This window comes from Camellia sinensis, chromosome 9 (genome assembly GCF_055761805.1).
Source record: "Camellia sinensis isolate YWXY chromosome 9, ASM5576180v1, whole genome shotgun sequence".
Classification (NCBI taxonomy): Eukaryota; Viridiplantae; Streptophyta; class Magnoliopsida; order Ericales; family Theaceae; genus Camellia; species Camellia sinensis.
Genome location: NC_138969.1, coordinates 192,152,401 through 192,174,781, shown reverse-complemented (window position 1 = coordinate 192,174,781; position 22,381 = coordinate 192,152,401). Strand labels below are relative to the sequence as shown.

General features: G+C 47.5%; 1 protein-coding gene across 1 annotated transcript; it reads left to right on the top strand.

Annotated features, from left to right (window-relative positions):
* Positions 1–1,103: 1,103 nt before the first annotated feature.
* On the top strand, positions 1,104–5,142 carry LOC145800076 (protein MAINTENANCE OF MERISTEMS-like). The gene is made up of 6 exons (XM_082889731.1): positions 1,104–1,338; positions 2,573–3,229; positions 3,359–3,520; positions 3,614–4,192; positions 4,275–4,373; positions 4,582–5,142. The coding sequence occupies exons 1-6, from the start codon at positions 1,111–1,113 to the stop codon at positions 4,720–4,722; spliced, it is 1,866 nt and encodes a 621-aa protein (XP_082745857.1). The 5' UTR covers positions 1,104–1,110; the 3' UTR covers positions 4,723–5,142.
* The last annotated feature ends 17,239 nt before the right edge of the window (positions 5,143–22,381 follow it).

Below are 22,381 nucleotides of genomic sequence, written 5' to 3'. Positions count from 1 at the left end.
GAAGATACGATACCTGCGTGATTCGTCTGGTTGCACCAGCCTCAATTGAACCGTACATACAATATCGTGCCTGCAAAAGAGAGAAATTGCAACAAGTACAATATGCTAACAACATATATTTAATGTGATTCCGAAAGTTCGACACACGCAGTGCCGGCAAGTGTATGCATCGCAATGCAAGAGTGGAACATGCGTGACAACACATGCTCAAACATGGAGGTATGCCAATATCAAGAAATGTGCATGTTAATGCAGGCATGCTCATGAGAATGCAAGATAATGTGACACGAGCATGAATCAGGGTGCCCGTTTGTCATGAAACAATGAGTACGGAAACGCGTGTTTCGGCGAAGGTAACTCAATCGCGGCCTCCGATCCACTTCCCTGAAAGGTTACAACTCATTCAAAAAGGATACACCTTGATTTCAATGAATGATGATGAGACATATGTCAGAACTTGAAGCTGAAGTCCCGGCGGAGCTATTTCGCGACTGGAAGTGTACTTTTCTTGAACTTTTTCAGGTCCTGGGAACTCCGATCTTTCTCAAAAATTGCAGAGAGCTAGGTGGGCATGTGGGGAACATGGCCGGCCGTTTATCTTCCCAAGGGGAGGTGGCCAACCGGTTTCCAATAAAGTAGATAGCTGGCCGGCCATTTCTGCAAAAAGCAGATAGCTGGCCGGCTAGAAATAGGGGCCGGCCCGCCATGTGCTTTATCCGGGGGTATTTTGGTCTTTTTCACTCCCTTTTTGCATGCTTCTTCAACCAAGACCTTGAGCCTATAAAAGGCAGCCGAGGCCCCCTTCCTTTCTTGCCTTCTACAACACTTTCATCTCCAGATCTGAGTTTTACGCGCGTTTTCCAACGCCCCGCGCAAATTGTTTCCGTAGAAACACTCAGTTTCAAGAACTTTGAAGCAATTAAATTCCGGCTTCGGAGCTTCTTTTTGCATTTTCGCCACTTGAGGTAAGTTTGTCTCAATATTTGGAAGATTTTCTCGGGAGTTGACTTTTGTTGACTTTTTCATTTCCCGAGAGTTTGACTTTTGTTGACTTTTTCCAATTTTGGCCCATTTTGCTCATTTTTGCTCCCTTTTGCAGATTCTTTGGAAATGGCGGGCAATTCTCCTCACGGCGGAGGTTTTTCAGGTGCCGGAGATGATTTCGATCCCATGACTCTACCCCCGAGGACCCGACCTTTCATTCCCGGGAGGTACCGTCCGCCAGCACACGTTCTTCCGCGCGCTGTCTTCCGTCACTTTACCAGTTTTGACGAGCGAGCACCCGGGGATCTGCTTCTCAGAGAGCCGGAGCAGCATCTCTCTCACGAGGCCCGAGAGGTATTTACCTCATCTTCTATATTTTACATTTCGCACCTTTGCCATGCTTGAACATGCAGTTTAGCTTATGACATAGTATTTTGCTTGCATCTTGAACATGTAATTTCAACATTCGAATTTCTGAACACTCGGCTCATTAATTAATTGCGAATACACAGCCCACATTAGAACACACGGCTCAAACACTGATTTGTCGAACACACAGCCCGAATTCAAAAGTGAACACACAGCCCACACTTCAAATTTTCTGAACACGCAGCCCGGATTAGATAGTGAACACGCAGCCCACACTAGTTGAAATTTTGAACACGCAGCCCAAACTTCAAATTTTCTGAACACGCAGCCCAGATTAATAGTGAACACGCAGCCCACAATTTAAATTTTCTGAACACGCAGCCCAGATAGATAGTGAACACGCAGCCCACATTTTAACTGAAAGTTGAACACGCAGCCCAAACTTCAAATTTTCTGAACACACAGCCCAGATAGATAGTGAACACGCAGCCCACAATTTAACTGAAAGTTGAACACGCAGCCCAAACTTCAAATTTTCTGAACACGCAGCCCAGATAGATAGTGAACACGCAGCCCACAATTTAACTGAAAGTTGAACACGCAGCCCGGATAGATAGTGAACACGCAGCCCACAATTTAACTGAAAGTTGAACACGCAGCCCAAACTTCAAATTTTCTGAACACGCAGCCCAGATAGATAGTGAACACGCAGCCCACAATTTAACTGAAAGTTGAACACGCAGCCCAAACTTCAAATTTTCTGAACACGCAACCCAGATAGATAGTGAACACGCAGCCCACAATTTAACTGAAAGTTGAACACGCAGCCCAAACTTCAAATTTTCTGAACACGCAGCCCAGATAGATAGTGAACACGCAGCCCACAATTTAACTGAAAGTTGAACACGCAGCCCACACTTCAAATTTTCTGAACACGCAGCCCAGATAGATAGTGAACACGCAGCCCACAATTTAACTGAAAGTTGAACACGCAGCCCAAACTTCAAATTTTCTGAACACGCAGCCCAGATAGATAGTGCATGTAGCTTATTTCACTTCATCGGCACACAGCCCATTTCATTTCATTGGCACACAGCCCATTTCATTCTCATTGGCACACAGCCCATTCATTTCATTGGCACACAACCCAAACTTCAAATTTTATTTGCACACAGCCCATTCATTTCATTATTGACAAATGTATTCATTCTGAATACAGGTTGGTTCCCGCAGTGTGCGGGGGTATGGTTCCACCATCGCGCGGGACTGGTATGCCGAGCTCCCGGAGGCCGTCCGAGATTTGGTAGATTTGGCAGGATTCGGGCCTTTCTGCGTCGGGTTGTCACGTTGTCCTGCCAGGAGGACACTGATGGCGGCCCTGGTAGAGAGATGGTGGGACACCACCAATTCCTTTCATTTCTCTGCTACCGGGGATATGACCATGACCCCTTTTGACTTCGCTGTATTGACGGGCTTAGACGTCGGAGGTTGGTCCATCCCCTACGATGAGGATATGGGCGAGTGGGAGGCCGCCTGGATGTATCTGTTGGGGGCTCACCCACCTGTTGATAGGGTCTCTGGGAGAGTCCGATACACTTGGTTCTCTTCCCATTTCCGGCGGGCGGAGATGGTGCCTGAGACTCCCGAGGAGACAGAGCAGTATGCCCGTGGTTTCCTGATGTTCCTCTTCGGGACTACCCTGTTCGCCGACAGAGGGAACACAGTTGGGCTATACCTGCTGAGCGCTCTGGTTGACCTATCACAGGTCCATCGTTATGACTGGGGTGGCGCTGGCCTGGCTACCCTTTACTTTTATATGAGCGCGACCTCCCGCGGGCGGGGCGACTTACTTGGCGGCTACTGGAGAGCCTGGGAGGTACTTTTCTGTCCCCTTTGATTTACATTTCTGCTTTTCATTACTTGTACATTGCACACACAACGCACTTTTACAGTCTGTATTTTGCTCTCAGCATTTCGTACTTGCATTCTGCACTGTTTTTCTCAGCTATGGGTCTATGTATACTTCCCATCATTAGCCCCAGAGCTGGAGGTGGTAGGGATTCCCATGACCCCATATTCATTGGTGTTCGAGGGCCCACACCGGCCGAGGCCTCGAGAGACCCTCCTTCGCCTGCGACAGTACTTTGACACTGTGCGACATTCAGAGGTACCTCAGAACTTTCAATTCCTTTCATTCTCATCTTTGATTTGCTCTGTATATTCTCGATTTCTGATTGGTTTATGCATTTATCATCCGCAGATTACATGGCAGCCCTGGGGTGACGGCCTCCGACTTCAGTATACCGGAGCGTCGGGCATTTCCCAGTATAGGGTCCTGCTCGAAGGGCCGGTTGGCAGGGTATGGTTCTTGGGGGAGCGCTTTCTGCGCCAGGTATGGGGGTATCTTTCTCAGGATATTCCCGCAGTACCCCCAGCCAGTATGCGGACTGCTGACAGGCTCTCTTACTCAGAGGTAGTCGGCGCCATGCTGGGCAGTGATGCTTTACTATACATTGAGGAGGGGGACTACGCCACTTACCGTCACATATATTTGATGCCTCCATTGACGAGAGCTCATATCCCGATGATGAAGCCTGCCGGTATGTCATCCTCTGACCAGGCTCGGGCTGCAGACGCCCCTTCTACTAGCAGGGCCGGTACATCTAGAGGTGGGAGTAGACCGGTTCCTCCGGCTCCGTCGGTTCATCCTCATCCCGGATGGCCAGATATGCCTACTGAGTTGATGGCGTGGCAGTATGGGGCTAGCTCTCCGACTCCGATTCCACTAGAGCCTCCGATGCCCAGTGATCGATACGCCATTGATCCGGACTCACCGCCGGTATGCTCCGCTTCTTTTCATTCATCATTCAGATGTTTAGACACTCTTCTGTTCACTGATGATTATGAGCTCATTTTTGCAGCCATCGCGAGGGTACATGGAGGAGGTGGTTGGACTGGTGGCCACACTCGAGGGCATGGTCCTGCGTAGGGAGGCACAGTTGTCTGTCGCGGGCATTCAGGTACCCTTCAGTTTTCTGGCATTTATCATACTTCTGATGACATGCTGATTTCTACTGCATCGATAGACTATTTGTGTAGAGCACATCTGACACACACCCTACTTATACACTGCATTAACATGCACCCACTTTACGTATCCTTTGCTTGTATCTGCATCTGATGTATATATTTGGACTGATGTATTTGAATTGAACTCTTTGTTTTCAGATGCCTTCATGGTCCGGTCAGCCGCAGACCAGGCCACCTGGGCCTCATTGGGGAGCTGGGCCATCTGGGCCTTTTCAGGGGGCGGGGCCATCTCGGCCTTCCCGAGGAGCCGGGCCATCTAGGCCTTTTCGAGGAGCTTGAGGGGGGCCTGTCCGCAGACGCAGGGCTCACGTTGTGGAGGTGGAGCCTGATGAGGAGGAGGAGGATGCTGAGGAGGAGGAGGAGGCTACCGACCGTCAGTCAGAGACATCTGCTGAGGAGGGGGGCTCCGGTTTTATCTCGGGGAATAGAGGCGATGCTGAGGGGAATCCTGAGGATGACAGCTCTGACTCAGATGATGGTGTGGAGATTGTCCCGCAGAAGAGGATGAGGCGTGCTTCTCGTTCCCGCTCCCGAGGACTTTGATGTTGCTATTTCCTGCTTTATTTTTCTTTTTTGCTAGTAGTTTGTAGCACTTTGCACATTGTTAGGCAATTTTATTTTTTGTAAAACTTGTACCTTTGTTTGTTGTAAAGCATGATGAAATGAAATAGCTTTTGAAAAGGTGTTCGTATTTTAAAATTTTAGCATCGTATCGCATCAATTTATTTTGCACAAAAAAATGAAATTGAATGGAAACGCGCATTGTGTAATCACCAAGTCAGGTAGTGAACCGACGCAACAAACTAAACAACTCAACTTACTAAGATATAACAGGACCTTAGAAAGTTTACAACTCGATAAGCAAAATGCAACATCGCAAATAAACAAGACTTTAACAAAGATTGCTTAAACAGAGCGCAATGACTCAAAAACGCAAAACACGTCCGCTCGACAAACAACTCGATAAGCAAAACAACAACTCGATAAACAAAACTCAACAACAACAAAGTGTACTTCTGACGATCTGGGCATCGGAACGCATTCGAAACGGAGGGAGATGGAGGCCTTTGACTTTCCCGTTGCATGGAAATGCTTGGAACTTTCCCTCGAAGAGTAAAACAGGGCCAAGGGGATACACTGGAGCATTGCTGGCCATCCCTGGGAGCCGGCCGGCCATTTTTTGTAGAGAGAGACAGCTGGCCGGCCATTTCTGCAAAAAGTAAATGGCTGGCCAGCCAGAAAAGGTGGCTGGCCGGCCATTCAGTCCTGCAGCCTCCAGATTTTTGACACGTGTCCCCGTGAATAGTGTCTTTCCTTCTATAAAAGCTTCAACTTCGGGAACATTCATTTCATCTTAGTTTTAGCCAAAGATGGAGGCGTTTCTCGCAGAAAATATCACATCTTGGATCTCTTCTCTAGATGGCTCGGAAAAGCTGAATTTTCGGGGTTTCGGCTTGAATGCACTATTCACGCTGAGCCGTACCCCGCTACAGCTTCCTTTTCTCCATGCCGCGGCAAGGTTCTGGAATCCAGTGACGCACGTTTTTAGCTTTGGCGGCCAAGAGATATGTCCCACTTTCGAAGATTTTCAGGTTTTGATGGAGTCTGAATGCTCTGAAGTGATCTTGCCCCAGCTCCGTTTTGGCCATGCTCAGGCTTTAGGGCGGATGTGTGGGCTCACAGCGCATGATGCTCGATCTCTGATCTACAGTGGGGAGCTGGACATTCTCGGCTTGATCCATCGTTTTTCCGACGCCGGTGACCGCAGCAACCATTATTGGCAGGGTTTCCGGCAACACGCCCTCTGCTTGTGTATGTTGTCTCACTTTCTGCTTTCCTCGGGCTTCGGCAGGGCTAGCATTCGCCTGATTGAAGTTGCCCAAGGCTTGAGAGAAGGAAAGAGCTGTATTGCCATGACCTTGGCCGAGACACTGATGGGCTTAGATTCTGTCTATCGCCGGGAGGCGACTAGGTTTGCTGGGAGTCCACTGCTACTGCAGGTAATGTTTCCCACCCAACCTTACATATATATTTGCTCACATCACTCGACCCTCAAGCTCGTTTTTTCTCACAAAACCCTTGTCTCACTTTTCTCTCATCGTACATCTCTCTGTTCTTTATTCTCTCATTTTCCATCCCTCCCCTAGGTATGGTTAATGGACAAGTTGCAGGTTGTGGACTCTTGCCCAGCTTATTCAGCTCGAGGCTACTTTTTTCGGCAGCGCCTAGTCAATGCTCTTGACGAAAGGTGGTGGTTCGATTGGATGTGCAATTTGTCCGCAGACGGCATTGCCTGGCGTTGCCCTTGGCTCAACCTCCCGGCAATGAGCTACAGTATGTCCCGGCTGATTGGGATCCAATTGATTGGTCTAACCCACTGCGTATTCTATTTTCCGTTCCGATTTCTGCGTCAGTTTGGTCATGATCAGACCTGCCTACCGGAGGGGATTGAGTACCCAGCCGCTTTCTCGATCCGGGGTGCACAGCTTGCCCGATATGCCACAGCATGGAGGACTAGAGAGCTCCTGGCCCCTGCTTCAACTTTCAGTTGCACTTTGTCCGATGAGTGCTTGGATTGGCTCAATGAGGAGGCACAGGTTGGGCCTAGCTTGGCATCAGATGTTCCGTCCAGCTCTGGGAGGGGACGCAGAGATACTTGATTCAACTATGCCCCAAATTTATTGCTTATTTAGCATTTTCAAGTTTTCTTTATGAATGTACTAAAAAGCGACCTCGATTGTAATGCAAGAGCAGGAGAACTCAGTTTTGAAATCAATGAAATTGAAAGTTGTGGTACTGAAAATTTTCCGTTTTTGGTCCAAAAATGGTCTTAGTCGTAAGAAGATTGATTTGAACAAAGTCAACTTTTATTAAAACTTTTCAAAACTATTTCAATGTGGATCAGAACTGGACACGCCAGAGATCTGTCACTGAAATGCACAACCCCAGATCCCTGCAACTGGAAAGTTGCCCCTAGTCTGAAGAACAATGCGGCACTTCAAAGCAACGGAAAGTTGCCCCTAGTCTGAGTAACTTTGCACCGTCGCGGCAACGGAAAGTTGCCCCTAGTTTGAACAGCACTGTACCGGAGATCACGATAAATGCTGATGGATAAAGATGACTGAGATGATCAAAGTGGAAAGAGTTGATCGGGGAAAAGTTTATGGCTGAACTTCGATGTGAAGTTGCCTACGTATCCCAAAGATGGGAATCAAGCCTTACGTAGTTCAGGCTAAGGTTCACTCGAGTATTTTCACTCTCCTTTTGCGCTCTAACTTTTGCCAAGGCCGCCCTTTGCGGGTTTTCAACCTTGCGAGCTCAGTTTTTATATTTTCTAATTTTTTGTGCTCTGACTTTTGCTTAGGTCGCCCTTTCGGGTTTTCGGCCTAGCGAGCCTCTCAAGGATAGTATTTCTTCAACTTGTCCATATTGATTGGTTGTGAGAACTCCAAGCCATCTAGATCCATCAGAACCACAGCTCCACCTGACCAGATAGCTTTGATGATGTAAGGACCAGTCCAATTAGGTTTGAACTTGCCCCTTGGGTCGTGGATGGGAGCTCGGTTGTCTTTGAGCACCAAATCTCCTTCTTTCAGATTCCTGGACTTAACCTTCTTGTTGAAAGCCCGGGCAATTCTGCGTTGATAGCCTTGGATGTGGTACAGTGCTTTCAGTCTTCTTTCATCAAAGAGCATGAGTTCTTCGAATCTGCTTTGCTGCCAATCTGCTTCAGCTATCTGGCATTCGGCCAATACTCATAACGATGGGACCTCAATCTCAATGGGTAGAACAGCCTCCATTCCATAGACCAATGAATATGGAGTTGCTCCAGTAGAAGTTCTGATTGAAGTCCTGTAGCCCCACAGAGCAAATGGCAGCTTGTCTGGCCACTCCCGATAGGTTCCCACCATCTTCTGTAGTATATGCTTGATATTCTTGTTGGCGGCCTCAACCGCTCCGTTGGTCTGCGGCCGGTATGTAGATGACTTATGGAAAGCCACATTGTATTTCTCCAACAAGTCTATCACTTCTTTCTTGAAGTGGGAACCATTATCTGAAATTATCTCGTTTGGCACCCCGTAGCGACAGATGATGTTGTTCCTGATGAACTTTGCGACGTGCGACGCCTTCAACACCGCGTATGATTGGGCCTTGACCCACTTTGTGAAATAATCTATCGCTACTAGGATAAACTCATGCCCGTTTGACCCTTTCGGGGTAACAGCTCCGATCACATCAATTCCCCAGACTGAAAAAGGCCATGGCGAAGTCATGTTGTACAGTTTTGATGGCGGGATGTTCATGCGATTTGCATGGATTTGACACTTGTGGCATCGCCGAACAAAACTAATACAATCCTCCTCCATGGTTGACCAATAGTAGCCCTGTCTGAGGATCTTTCTGGCCAGCATTACTCCATTCATATGTGCACCACACTCCCCCCCATGGATGGCTTCCATCAGGCGTTTTGACTCTTCAGCTTCTACACAGAGCTTATGCATTCCTAGATAACCCCTTTTGTACAAATTTCCTCCGCAGATAACGAACTGAGCAGCCATTCTTCTGACAGCCCTCTTATCCTTGGCATTTGCCCCTAGTGGATACGTCTCCTTTTCCAAGAAGTTCCAGATGTCGTAGTACCAGGGGTTGCCGTCTTGAACCTCATCTATGGCAGAAATTGACTCGTATGCTGGCGTAAACTTTTGATCAATAATGACTGGACGCATCCGGACTCCGGACGGGATGTCTATCATAGAAGATAGAGTTGCCAGTGAATCTGCAAACCTGTTGTTCTCTCTTACGAGGTGGGTGAAATTTAGCTTCTCAAACCGAGGAATTAGCAGATCCAAGGTTTGGTGGTAAATTATCATCCTTTCCTCCTTGACTTTCCAATCTCCTTTTGCTTGAGACACAACAAGGTTCGAGTCCCCAATGACGTCCAACCGTCTCACCCCTAGTTCTAGGGCTGCTTCCAGGCCAGCAATACATGCCTCATACTCTGCTTCATTGTTGGAAACTTTGAACCGGAGCTTGAATGCTAAAGGAATACGGGAATCGTCAGGCGCTATCAGCAACACCCCTATCCCATACCCATACTGGTTTGACGCTCCGTCAAAGTACATCGTCCAAGTTTCATCTTCGACGTGTAGAATAGCTTCATCTGGGAATAGATATTCAACCGCTTCATCCCCCTCAACCGGGTGGTCGGCAAGGAACTCCGCTACCGCTCTCCCTTTTACTGACTTGTGCGTTACATACTTCAAATCAAATTCAGAGAGCAACAGCAGCCATCGAGCTAGCCTACCCGTAAGTGCTGGTTTCTCGAAAAGATATTTGATGGGATCCAAACGCGAAACCAACATTACAGAGTGGGCTAACAGGTAGTGCCGCAGCTTCCTGGTTGCCCATACCAAGGCCAAACAAGCCTTCTCCAGCGGTGTATAGCGGGTCTCGTAATCCAGCATCTTTTTGCTCAGATAGTATATGGCCCTTTCCACTTTGTCTTCTGACTCCTGCGCGAGCATGCAGCCCATGGTAGTCTCAGTTACCGAAAGGTACAATATCAACGGTCTCCCCGGCTCTGGCGGTGACAACACGGGTGGGTTCTGTAGATACTCTTTGATCTGCTCAAAAGCTGCTTGACATCGGCCGTCCCATTGGAATTTCTTTCCTTTCTTCAGGAGACCAAAAAGTGGTTCACAAGTCAAGGTTAATTTAGAAATAAACCGTCTTATGAATTGCACTTTACCCAGAAAGCCTCGCACCTCCTTTTCAGTCCTTGGTGGTGGCATTTCTAAGATGGCCTTGATTTTGGAAGGGTCGACCTCGATGCCCCTTTGTGTGATCAGAAACCCTAGCATCTTCCCTGCTGTAACATCGAGCGTGCATTTCTGGGGATTCAGTCGCAGCCGAAACTCTTTGATCCTTTGAAAGAATTTTTGTAAGGCGGTGTAGTGGCCCTCTCTATCTTTGGACTTGACAATCATGTCGTCCACGTACACCTCGACCTCTTTATGGATCATATCATGCAATATTGTAGTTGCTGCCCGTTGATACGTAGCTCTAGCATTTTTCAACCCGAATGGCATCACTCTATAACAATATGTACCCCACGGGGTAGTGAACGCAGTCTTCTCCCGGTCTTCGGGTGCCATTACTATCTGATTATAGCCTGAGAAACCATCCATAAACGAAAGCAAGGCGTGTCCTGCCGTGAAATCCACTAATTCATCGATGTGCGGCAAGGGAAAGTCGTCCTTCGGACTGGCCCTGTTCAAATCTCTGAAGTCTACACAGACCCGAATTCTGCCATCCTTCTTTGGCACCGGAACAATGTTGGCCAACCAAGTTGGATATTCAGATACCAGCAGGAACCCAGCGTCAATTTGCTTGGTGACCTCTTCCTTAATTTTGAGAGCCCAGTCCGGGCGAATCCTTCTAAGTTTCTGTTTGACAGGACGGGCCTCGGGGTCAAGAGGGATCCGGTGCTGTACAATCTCAGGATCGATTCCAGGAATGTCTTCGTAGGACCACGCGAAAACATCTTTAAAATCTTTTAATAAAGCGACTAAGCGCTCGCGCTCCTCCGAAGACAACGTGGACCCGATCTGGACCAGCCGCGGGTCCTTCTCAGTACCAACATTCACAGTAGTGATTTCATCCATTAAAGGTTTAACAAATCTTTCCTGCTCTTGATCAATTAATCATTGCAAAACTGGGGGAATTTCTCCCTCGCTGTTTTCATCAAAATTTTGAAAATCCTGATTTAAGAAATAAATCAAAGGCACAGAAAAATACTCGGAAACCACATCCACATCATTCTCATTAAATATTTCCAAGCCGTCAGATTCCTCTGTTACAACAGACTCAAAAGAAAATGAAAAAGACGACCTAGACAGGACTGTGGCATCCGGGCTATCACCCCCAGGAATACCGGACTCAGACTCAGTCGAGCTGGAATCTGATTCTGACGCACAAGATTCGGTAGAATTAGATTCCGGCTCACTACCTAACCCGGAACTGCTAGATAAAAAGCCTTCTTCATATTGCCAGATGAGAGAAGGTGCGATAGATGCATCCAAGATCGGCGCTGGAAAGCCCGTAGCTATTTCATCTCCAATCACAGAAACCGAAGAGTTATCCCCCAAGCACTCTTGGCCGATCGGAGGATCTGATAGTAGACTCGCCAGTGCTACCCCCATTTCAAGCTCTGTGCTCTCAGGATCCACTGCTTCACATTGCTCAACCTCAGTTGGTGGGTCTGTCTGCGCTTCGGCAACGTGATCCCCAGATAATTGTATGTCGAAGAAGATTTCAAAACTAGGCACGCGCGTCCCCTCCGCGTTTAGCCATGGCTCCGGGAAGCCGCAGAATGGAAAATCTTCCCCCTCCCGGACGAAGTGTCCGTTTAGGGTACCCCAGATGGGCCTGTGCATTAAATCAAATGGCTTCCCGGCCTTCTTTGCCCTGGCCCTTCCGGCCATTTCTTTTCCTTTCCTCACCCAATCTTCCTTGGTGGGCAGATAACCCAGTCCAAAAGCGTGAGGGTTGTGTGGCACTTCGGCCAACACTGAGACGCCTTTCCGGCCGCTTCTCCCTAATCCCATCCCGGGGGTATGTTTTAGCTTGTTCATGAGGTAGATAGATTGTGCACTAACATACATGCCCTCATTCACAGCCATGGCATTCTGCACTACTTGAGCCTCGGCCAAAGTGAATCCCGACAAAAACACATCCTCCGTGCCGTGCTCAATCTCCAAGACAGGTGTAGACACCTCCGACGGCGGATGGATTGATGAATTCCCGAAAACTATCGCTACCCCTTTCCCGTGGGGGTACTTTAGCATCTGATGTAGAGTGGAAGAGACTGCTTTGACCTGGTGCAACCACGGTCGCCCCAAAAGTAGGTTAAAGGTTGCGGGAACGTCCAAGATATGAAATTCAATGCTGTGTTGTCCTGGACCAACCTTGGTTTGAATTTTAACAGTCCCCATCACTTCTCTGCTGGTATTGTCGTATGCTCTGATCACTTGGGTGGTTGGGACGAAGTCCACGGGTTTCAACCCGATTGCATATGCCGCTCTGGTTGGGTAGACATTAATTGCAGACCCGGTATCAACAAGTACCACCGGTATCCACTTATCTCTACATTCCACAGAAATATAGAGGGGTTTGTTATGACGTGTGCCCTCAGGCGGTAGCTCCTTGTCCGAAAAGGTTAATGCCGGGGAACCTCCTCCCGGAAAAACCAGCCCAACCAGTTGTTCAGGCGTGGTGTCTATGGAGAGTTTGGACTTGTCCATAGCAGATAGAACAGCCTCTCTGTGTACTCGTGATGCCATTAGCAGTCCCTAGATGGAGATGTCCGCTTGTATTTTCTTTAACTGTTTCAGCACAGCTTCATCTTCAATCTGCTTCTCCTTCTGTCTCTCCGCTTCTCTATCTTTCCCGGATGCCTCGGGTTGGTCCAGGTGTGGGGGTTTGAAGTACCGCCCACTTCTTGTCATATGGTCAACCTCATCGAGGTACCAAGTATCATCCGGCTGGTTATTCCCCCAGTCTTCATCGGTGTGGGCAAGACACAAATCGTCATCTTCCCACCACATTCCGGTGGCAGCCAACAGACACCTGTCTGGCTCCGGTCCACTCGCACTCTCAGTGCTCTCTGTCCATATGCTCGCAGCATTGTCTGTCTTCGTGCACACAGCACTTTCGGTCCCCTCAGGGCCTTTTGCTTTCCTAATTCTCTCAGCCTCCTCGAACTTTCCTTGTTCCAGCTGCGTCAGTACAGCTGTTTGTTCCACAGTTCCCATATCCATAATGCCCATGTCTTGAGCGAAATTCTTAGCACCGGCGCTCTCCGGCGGTACAATTTGACTTTCGGCCGTTCCGGCCACAACTGATACTTCTGCCCCTGTCGGGCTCTGTTCTGGTTGGGCTTCCCCCACTGCATCTGGTTGATCCTCGAGCCATCCAGTGGCCTCCTCTGATCCCTCATAATCGTACCAGTTAATCGATGCATCCCCCAGTTCCTGGTCGTCGAGAAATTGCAGGTTGGCAAAATTCTCCTCGACGGTTGTCAGATTATCTGCCCATAGCCCAGATCCATCCCCCCGGATCATGCATAGCTCTCCTGTCTCTGGCAATTCTACGCTTAGCCCAATTCGGCTCGTTGATAGGATGTGCTTGCTTGGATCATAGGCTCTCCCAGCAAAATTTTGCCCAGTCCCAGATTCAACAATCTCATTTTCTCCCAAAATCTGCCTTGCCCTGTCTTCGACGGTCACCACCATCGGGTCTGGTTGGGTTTTAGAGATGTCCACCATGCACAAGAAGTCAGTGCAATCGGGAAGGAGCACCTCCGGCTTGGGTAGGTGGGTGGGAGTAATATAGATGCTAGGATCGTAAGATGCGACCCCAGTCTGGATAAAGTTAATTCTTTTGGGAGGAGGAGCTTGGTTATGTGGTGGGAGAGGGTTGGTTGTGACATTGGGTTTATCAGGAGGTGCGATCACTTGTTTGTCAATAAGATCTTGGATCTCATGACGTAATCTGTAACAACGGTCGGTGTCATGACCGTGTTGTTGGTGGTACGCACAGTATTTTGACGGGTCGTAAGAGGGGGGGAGTGGATTCGGTAATGGCTTTGGTTCCAGGGGTTTTAAATGATTTTTTCTGATCAATATTCCCAGAACCTTGGTCAGAGGCATATATAGTGGGGTAAAGGTTCTTTGGCCTCGCGGTTGGAATCTGTTGGTGGCTTGTGTGTTGCTTCCGGACGCGCCGGAGAAGGGTGTGGCAGACATGGGCCTTGGAGGGGGAGGGGGAGTGGTGGTGACCATACTAACTTCCGAGGCTCTCGTATTTGCAGTGCCACTCGGGCCCGCATTGTTGTTACGGTTGAACGTCCTCCTCGGTTGTTCTCTGTCGTGGTCAAACAGCCCTTGTCTCATTGCGTCTTCGATTTGCACCCCCATATCATGTAAATCTGCGAAAGTAGGGAAGGGGACTACAATCATTCTCTGCATCAGTTTTGGGTGGAGATTGCGCACAATCATCCGGATTTGATCTTTGTCTGTGGGCCTTAAAGTCATTGTTGACGCCTTTGCCCTCCATCGGATCACAAAGTCCGAGAAAGATTCCTTGGGCTCTTGCCTTGTCGTTTCAAGATCACGGGTTGTGATCTCGATCTGAGTGTTGTACGAATATTGCGTGACAAAGGCCTCAGCCATTTCATCCCAATTCTTTTTCACTTCATCTTGTAATCTTGCGTACCAATGGGAGGCCACACCCGACAGGGTTCGGCCGAATAGTGAGAGCTTCTGTGGTCGTGTTAGGCCCATTGGCCGCAAGACATCTGCAAACAGTCGGATATGGACCATGGGGTCGCCGGTTCCGTCAAAGCGGTCGATTTGTGGCATTTTGAACCTATCGGGGAGTGTTATGGCCTCCTCGGTATATCCATCTTCGATATCTGGCATAGCCTTGACCCCTTGGGATTTCTTGAAGAGCTTCTCCAATTTGCTCAATTTCAGAGCTGTATGATCAACCTCGACCTCGAATGGAGAGTTCGGGGGATTGGGTGTATGGACCTTGGACAGTTGTGGTGGAAGCGGGGGCGGAGCTAGCCCCGTTGGAAGATTTGTGTCTTCTTACAGATTTTGGATAGTCGGTACAGTATTCTGGGCGTTTGGAGGAGTGTTCTGAACAGTAGGTGCCTGCTCAGGTAATGGGGCTCCTGCCGGAGGAGGAATTTGGTGTGAAGCAGACGCTGTATTCTGTTGTTGCAGTCTGGTAATCAGCTCAGCCTGCTGGGTCATAATCTCAGCTTGTTGCTTAGCGAGTTCATCCCGACGAACGACATCCTGTTGCATGGCCCGTATGGTTTCCTGCATTTGGCGCATCATTTCCTCAACTCCTGTTGGTGCCGTCATACTATTTTGATTTGTCTGAACTACTGGCAGATCTGTCTCAATGGGGATCTCAATCCAATTGTCCACTGATGGGGGATACCACTGTTCTGGTGCTCTCTGTTCAGATACACTGCGCTTTTTCTGCTTTCTTCTTGTAACAGGGGGTAGAGAATGGAACACTGGCTGTCCGTCGATTAGATCCTCAGATCGATGGAGTCGACGACCTCGTGTCCAAAGTGCTTGGGGAATGCCTGCTGGGTTGGAAGCAATCGTGCTAAAACTGACCTAGCAAAAGATAAATAAAGCGAAAAGGAAATAAATAAACAGATAAACGGACAGCATAACAGCTTAAAATAAAATGCATGACACACAGCCGAGCATAATCAACACACAGTCAATAAGCTGAATAACACACTGTCCTCAAACACTGATTATTATCCCTGTATCACTGTCCCCTAAAACAGAATCTGATACCCGCAGATAGCTGATTCTCAAATACTGGCTGATGCCCGCAGGCCTGATACCCATAATGCTGAACGGATGCCCGCAGGCCTGATGCTGACAATACCGAACTGATGCCCGCAGGCTTGATATTCAAACTCATATACTGATACATGCATTCCTGTAGAGACGCACTCTAAAGCACATAGCAGATAAATGAGAGCCAAAACACCCCTATGTTGGGGTAGGGTTTCCCTGTCCTATTGTGTCAGGAGCTAGGGTTTCATTACGCACATAGCGGTTTCAAACAACCTATAAACGGGTAAGCAACCTGTCCTAATTTGGAATGGTCACTATGGATCCGAATATGCACTAGGTCGAATGGTCAAAAAGGGTGCCCCGGTAAAACCGGGGTTTGTGTTCCCATACTGGCAGAGCCCACAACCGGTCAGCCTTACGGTCATGCCTTGACAAGACAAGCCTCCGGCAAACCGTTCAGGAATACCAGATGGCAAACACGGTGTCCTAGGCGCACCAATGCAAATGCAATGCAAAGAAACACATAAGTGTATTCAAAAACAGATATCATGAGTTCGAGTCAAGTTCTCTAAATCCCCAGCGGAGTCGCCAGAAACTGTAGACGTCCCCCGAACGCCCCGGGAGGGTTAGCTCCCGTTCTGTTCATTTGGGGTCACTACAGCTCGGACTCTTGAATGTCACGGTTCCTAATCTGAACCAAAGAGTCCAAATCCGGCAAATCATTTTGAGAAACTGATTTTTGAAAAAGTAGTGCCAAACATGGACTGCTTTGCCAGATACAGAGTCGCCACCTAAATATTTTATTTTGGGAAATTTAGGAAACCCTGACTCGGTGCCAAAAGGCCACGTGTCCGTCATCACCAAAGTTGCCTCGGCTCGGGAACTTGGGTACGATTGGGGAAGGTCACTTCGTGAGCACCCCCGCTCGCCCGGTCATAGACCGGCCTCTACTAACCATGATATCAATTTTTGAAAACATTGTGAGTTCTTATTCCGGTTATTAGCCTAGGTTACTATGTGATGCTTACAGCATACAAGTATAGACTGGATTGCCTGAATTGGAACAAAACATTTCATGCTTGTTTTTGAAAATGGTTTGCTACCCGCAGGTAGGCTTGAAACATTTGATGATTTATTCCAATTCAGATAACTCAACCTTCACCCACAGGCATTCAGGTAGTTATATCAGATAAGCACATAGCCTCATGGTAAGCATGCTATTCATGGCAACACTCACACGCATGCAAGGATGCTAAAGCATAAAACTTACCGGGTACTCCAAGCCAAAATAGGAATTCATTAGAAATCATGCATGATCCTAATTTATACAGAAATGCCTAATGCAACACATACAAAATGCAATTATAGCAGGCTCGGCTATTCTAAGATGGTATATGAAATGCTACAGCTATCATGTATTCAATTTGGAATTGAAAGTACAATGCAGTTAGTATGATGCGCCGAGCCCGGTGCATGCAATACAGATGAATGATGCAAACATGCTGTCATACTGTATGCTAATTTAAACATGCCCTAATCTAACCATCAAAAGTGGATAAATAAAAGGGAGAAAGACGTGGGGTTGGAAGACATACAACACACACACGCACACTTATTACAGTTATGCCCTCGCGCAGAGGGTCCGAATAAATATACAGTCCAAATATTACAGTCCCGAATAAAAGAATATTATAGAATCCTAATTAATTAACAAATTAACTAAGAAAACAAGTAAAACTGGCGTGCAAGCCAGGGACTGCCTTGCTTCTGATGGATGATGCATGTCCGGATTGTCTTGCGCGGAAATCCACCGGAATGCCCCAATTAGCCTCTGTTTACATCTGTTCTTGAAATGCGTGCCAAGCCCCAAAAAGTTGCTGATTCCTGATTTTGCTGCAACAGAGAGCAGGAAAGGGGCATAGCAATGTATTTGCACAAATATATGCATGTCTCGATCCTCGTGCCACCAATCACGCATACCGAGGCATGACGGCCGAGGAATCGAAATGCACAACTCAATATAGAATGAATGCACATGAAACTACGGCTAAAACCTAACTCCATCATGGATAATCCGGAGTGTCGGTGACTGGGGAATTGAGACGCATTCCGTCACTCGGAGTACGAAATGCACCTCGTTTCCCGTGCCCGGGCTAACTCTTATTCCGGACATGATGCAATATGCATGATATGCGTGAAATGCAACTAAGATACAATCCTAACATATACAATGCTATGGAAATAAAATGCCTCGAAATTCATGCACACAGGCACGCAAACCCAGATGCCTCGAAATGCGTGCACACGGGCACGTAAACCGAGATGATACATGAATGCAATGAAAATGAGATGCCTTGAAATACGTGCACACGGGCACGCAAACCGAGGCAATGGTAAAATGCTATGAAAATGAGATGCCTCGAAATGCGTGCACACGGCCACGCAAACCGAGGCAATGGTAAATGTAATGAAAATGAGATGCCTCGAAATGCGTGCATACGGGCACGCAAACCGAGGCAATGGTAAATGCAACGAAAATGAGATGCCTCGAAATGCGTGCACACGGGCACGCAAACCGAGGCAATGGTAAATGCAATGAAAATGAGATGCCTCGAAATGCGTGCACACGGGCACACAAACCGAGGCAATGATAAATGCAATGAAAATGACATGGAAACATGATATAGGCTTATACCAACATGAGTGAGCCTCAGCCACACTCACATAAGATGCCGTCGGATAAAAAATGAAGTGCCTCGAAATACGTGCACACGGGCACGCAAACCGAGGCGATGATAAAATGTGATGAAATGACATGGAAATGACAAATGGGCTTATACCAACATGAGTGAGCCTCAGCCACACTCACATAGGATGCCGGCGGATAAAAATGAAGTGCCTCGAAATGCGCGCACACGGGCTTGCAAACCGAGGCGATGGTAAAATGTGATGAAATGACATGGAAATGACAAATGGGCCTATACCAACATGAGTGAGCCTCAGCCACACTCACATAGGATGCCGGCGGATAAAACTGAAGTGCCTCGAAATGCGCGCACACGGGCACGCAAACCGAGGCGGTGGTAAAATGTGATGAAATGACATGGAAATGGATGGCAATCATTCTAACAGAATTTCAGCGACAAAATATGGGGGAAAACCGTCCCGAAATGAAGCGAAATGACATGAAATGCAAGGAAATGTCCCGAAATGCAACATTAGGCACCCGAAATGGCCTATAGCTATGCCAAACATGCACAATATGGACATGCAATGCAAAGACAGAAGCTAGACAGTCCCAAAAAAGGCACTTTCACAGTTATAAACATGGCCAAACAGCAAGCATAGGTATGGCAAAAATGGCATGCAAGAATAGGGGCAAAAAGAGGGGTAATGAAGCAAGTGATATAAGCAAAACCCAAACTGAAAAATTTCCTTCTACAACACTGAAGAGGGACCAAAAATATGAATATTTACAGTATATGGCAGACCTCAAATCAGTATACAAATATGATAGAAATGTGATGCAAAATGAGGCTCAAAAATGGCTATAACATGAGGTATACAAAATAATCACCAAACAGCCAAAGACCCTTAATAAAACATGTAGAATGGACCAAAATAAGCACTTTTCTAGAACTTCAAAATGGCCAAAAACAAAAGCATGGTAGGCTAACTAAACATGCAAGAATGGGGAATAAAAGAGGGATATAACATGAAGTGACCTATGGAGGCCCCAAACCATGAAAGGACCTAAATGAAACATGAAGTATGGACCAAAATAAGAACTTTTTCAGAACTGTAAAATGGCCAAAAACAAAAGCATGGTAGGCTTCCATTGCATGCAAGAATGGGGAAGAAAAGAGGAGTATAAAGGTAGGTATAACATTGAAGTCCCAAATGGTGTTGAGCCCTTATTCAATGTTGAAGAGGGGCTCAAAATAAGCCTAATATCAGTTTACAACATGCTCGAAAATAAATTTCTCATGGGCCAAAAATAGCATGCAAGATTGTTACACATAAGAGGATCAATGAAGCAAGTGTATTATGGAGGGCTCAAACAGGGTTGAGTCCTTAATGAAAAGTGAAGATGAGATCAAAAGAGGGCCCTTTTCAGTTAGGGCCAGAGCTTGAAACAAAAATAAAGTGGGGCTTAGAAATAGATCAAGAAAAAGGGTCAAAAGGGTAAAAGTATTACTTACCCTTGAAGACTCAAACTTTTGTTGCTTCTTGGATGAATTTGCAGCTTCTTTGGCCTTTGAGAAACCTTCCTTGTTGCTGGAAATGAGGTGGTGGTGGTAGAGCTTGGTGGTGTAGAAGGAATGATGGTTAGGGACTTAGGGTTTTTCAAAGAATTGAGAAAGATGAAGATGGAGTTGTGTATGGAGGCTTGAAGGAGAGTTTTTCTAACCCCAAAATACTACAAGGCTTGCTTGCTATATAGGCCAAAGAAGGGGTGTAAAGGTGGGGGAAAAGGAGAGTAATATTCCCCCACGAAATATCCCCCAGATAAAGATCTTGTCTGGGGGAAACAGCTCCACAGCTGTAAAGTGTACAGTGCAAGGAAGCAGGCCGGCCTGGTACTTTTGTTGCAGGTGGCCGGCCGGCCACACCCCCTAGCCGGCCGGCTAGGGGTCAAAAGGTTCAATCATATTTTCTGGCCGGCCACCAACTGGTGAGGTACTCCTATGTGTGTACAACACAACCATGTGGTTAAAAGTCCAAGAAAGTGGGTCCAAGGGGTTCAACATTAGCTCGGAAGGAGGGGTTCAAAAGGGTCAATTTGAATTACTGGCCGGCCATGAACCTTTAGGGTCCTCTCATGTGTGTACATCACAAATATGTGGTTCAAAGTTCGAGAAAAAGGGTCCAAGGGGTTCAACATTAGCCTGGAAGGAGGGGGTCAAAAGGGTCAAGTTGAATTAATGGCCGGCCATGAACTTTTAGGATCCTCTCATGTGTGTACATCACAAATATGTGGTTCAAAGTTCGAGAAAATGGGCCCAAGGTGTTCAACATTAGCCCGGAAGTACGAAAAACGGGCGCCGGAGGGCGTCGGAGGATGTATAACTGGTTGTTGCAACAATTGCTGGCCTCCCACCCTTCAGTGACCTCCTTGGTGATAAAACAGAGGTACTTACCAAAAATGAACGAAAACCGTTGCAAAACGAATGCTCGGGGACCAAAACACGCAGTTCGGGGTCCCGAAAATGGGCTGTTAAGCACCGAAAGTGGCATTCGGCCACGAAGTGGGTTTCTCAGACCCCAGTGTCCCTCAAAAGGGATTAAATAAGATGTATGCCAAAAACCAGAGCAAAAGGAGATGGTTAAGCGGTCCCGAACCAAGGCACACGGCCAACGGTCCCGAAAACCGGAAACCGGACTCCGAAATGGGAAAAATGGCCTACGGCCACCAAATGTAGCCTACGGACATTGAGAGATGGTCTACGGGACTTCTCCCTCCCCTCAGGAAAAGAAACAGAGAAAACCGAGTCTGGTTCGCAAACCGAGACAAGGCACAGAAGAAGGTTCGGAAGTCCGGAGGCAGCGCTCACGGCCGCGACTCTGAAACTTCTGAACGAGCACATTATGCAACATCACCAAGCACTCGATCGGTGACGTCTGAGTCTTAAGGTCGGTCAAAATGGGGTGTCTACACATTTGCATTGGTGCACCTAAGTTACCGTGTTTGCCGTCTGCTATTCCTGAACGGTTAGCCTGAGGCTATGTGCCATAAGGTTGACCGTTACAGGCTCTGCCACGATGGGAACACAAACCCCGGTTGTTACCAGGGCATCCTTTTTTGACCATTCGACCTAGTGCATGTCGGAATCCATAGTGACCATTCCAAATTAGGATAAGTTGCTTATCCGGTTATAGGTTGTTTGAAACCACTGTGTGCGTAGTGAAACCCTAGCCCCTGGCAAAATAGGACAGGGAAATCCTACCCCAACATAGGGGTGTTTTGGCTCTCATTTGTTTGTTATGTGCTTTTAGAGTGTGCCTCTACAGGGAATGCATGTAACAGTTTGCAAGTCTAGGTATCAGGCCTGAGGGCATCAGTGTTTGGGAATCAATTTTATCCAAGGATATTAGATTTGGGGCAGCCATTTGGGCACAGTAAACAGCGCTTGAGAACAGAGTATTCAGCTTACAAGTGCTAACTGTGTGTTGTCTTTATTTATGCCGTTATGCTAGTTGTATGTTTCCTTAGTATGCTTTATTTATCTTTTTGCAAGGTAGTTTAGCACAATTGCATTCGACCAAGCAGATATTCCCCGAGCACTCTGGGTTAGAGGTCGAAGACTTAATCGATCTGGGGATCTAATAGACGGACAAGCAGTGTTTCTTTCTTTACCCCCAGTTGCTAGGCGGAGGTCAAGAAGGCATAGTGTATCAGTACAGAGGTTGTTAGATCAGCGGTCCTTGAACAGTCAGGTTGAGGTCTCAGTTTCTACTACAGAGTCAGATATACCGGTTGTTCAGTTAGATCAAGACAATATGGCAGGTTTGGAAGAGATGATGCGTTAGCTCTAGGAAAGTAT

Bases quoted from the DNA above. Each gene is read 5' to 3' on its own strand.
- LOC145800076 (XM_082889731.1), top strand. From the start codon at position 1,111: ATGGCGGGCAATTCTCCTCACGGCGGAGGTTTTTCAGGTGCCGGAGAT. The intron at 1,339-2,572 runs GTATTTACCTCA...TTCTGAATACAG, and splicing joins TCTCTCACGAGGCCCGAGAG to GTTGGTTCCCGCAGTGTGCG. The intron at 3,230-3,358 runs GTACTTTTCTGT...TGTTTTTCTCAG, and splicing joins GCTACTGGAGAGCCTGGGAG to CTATGGGTCTATGTATACTT.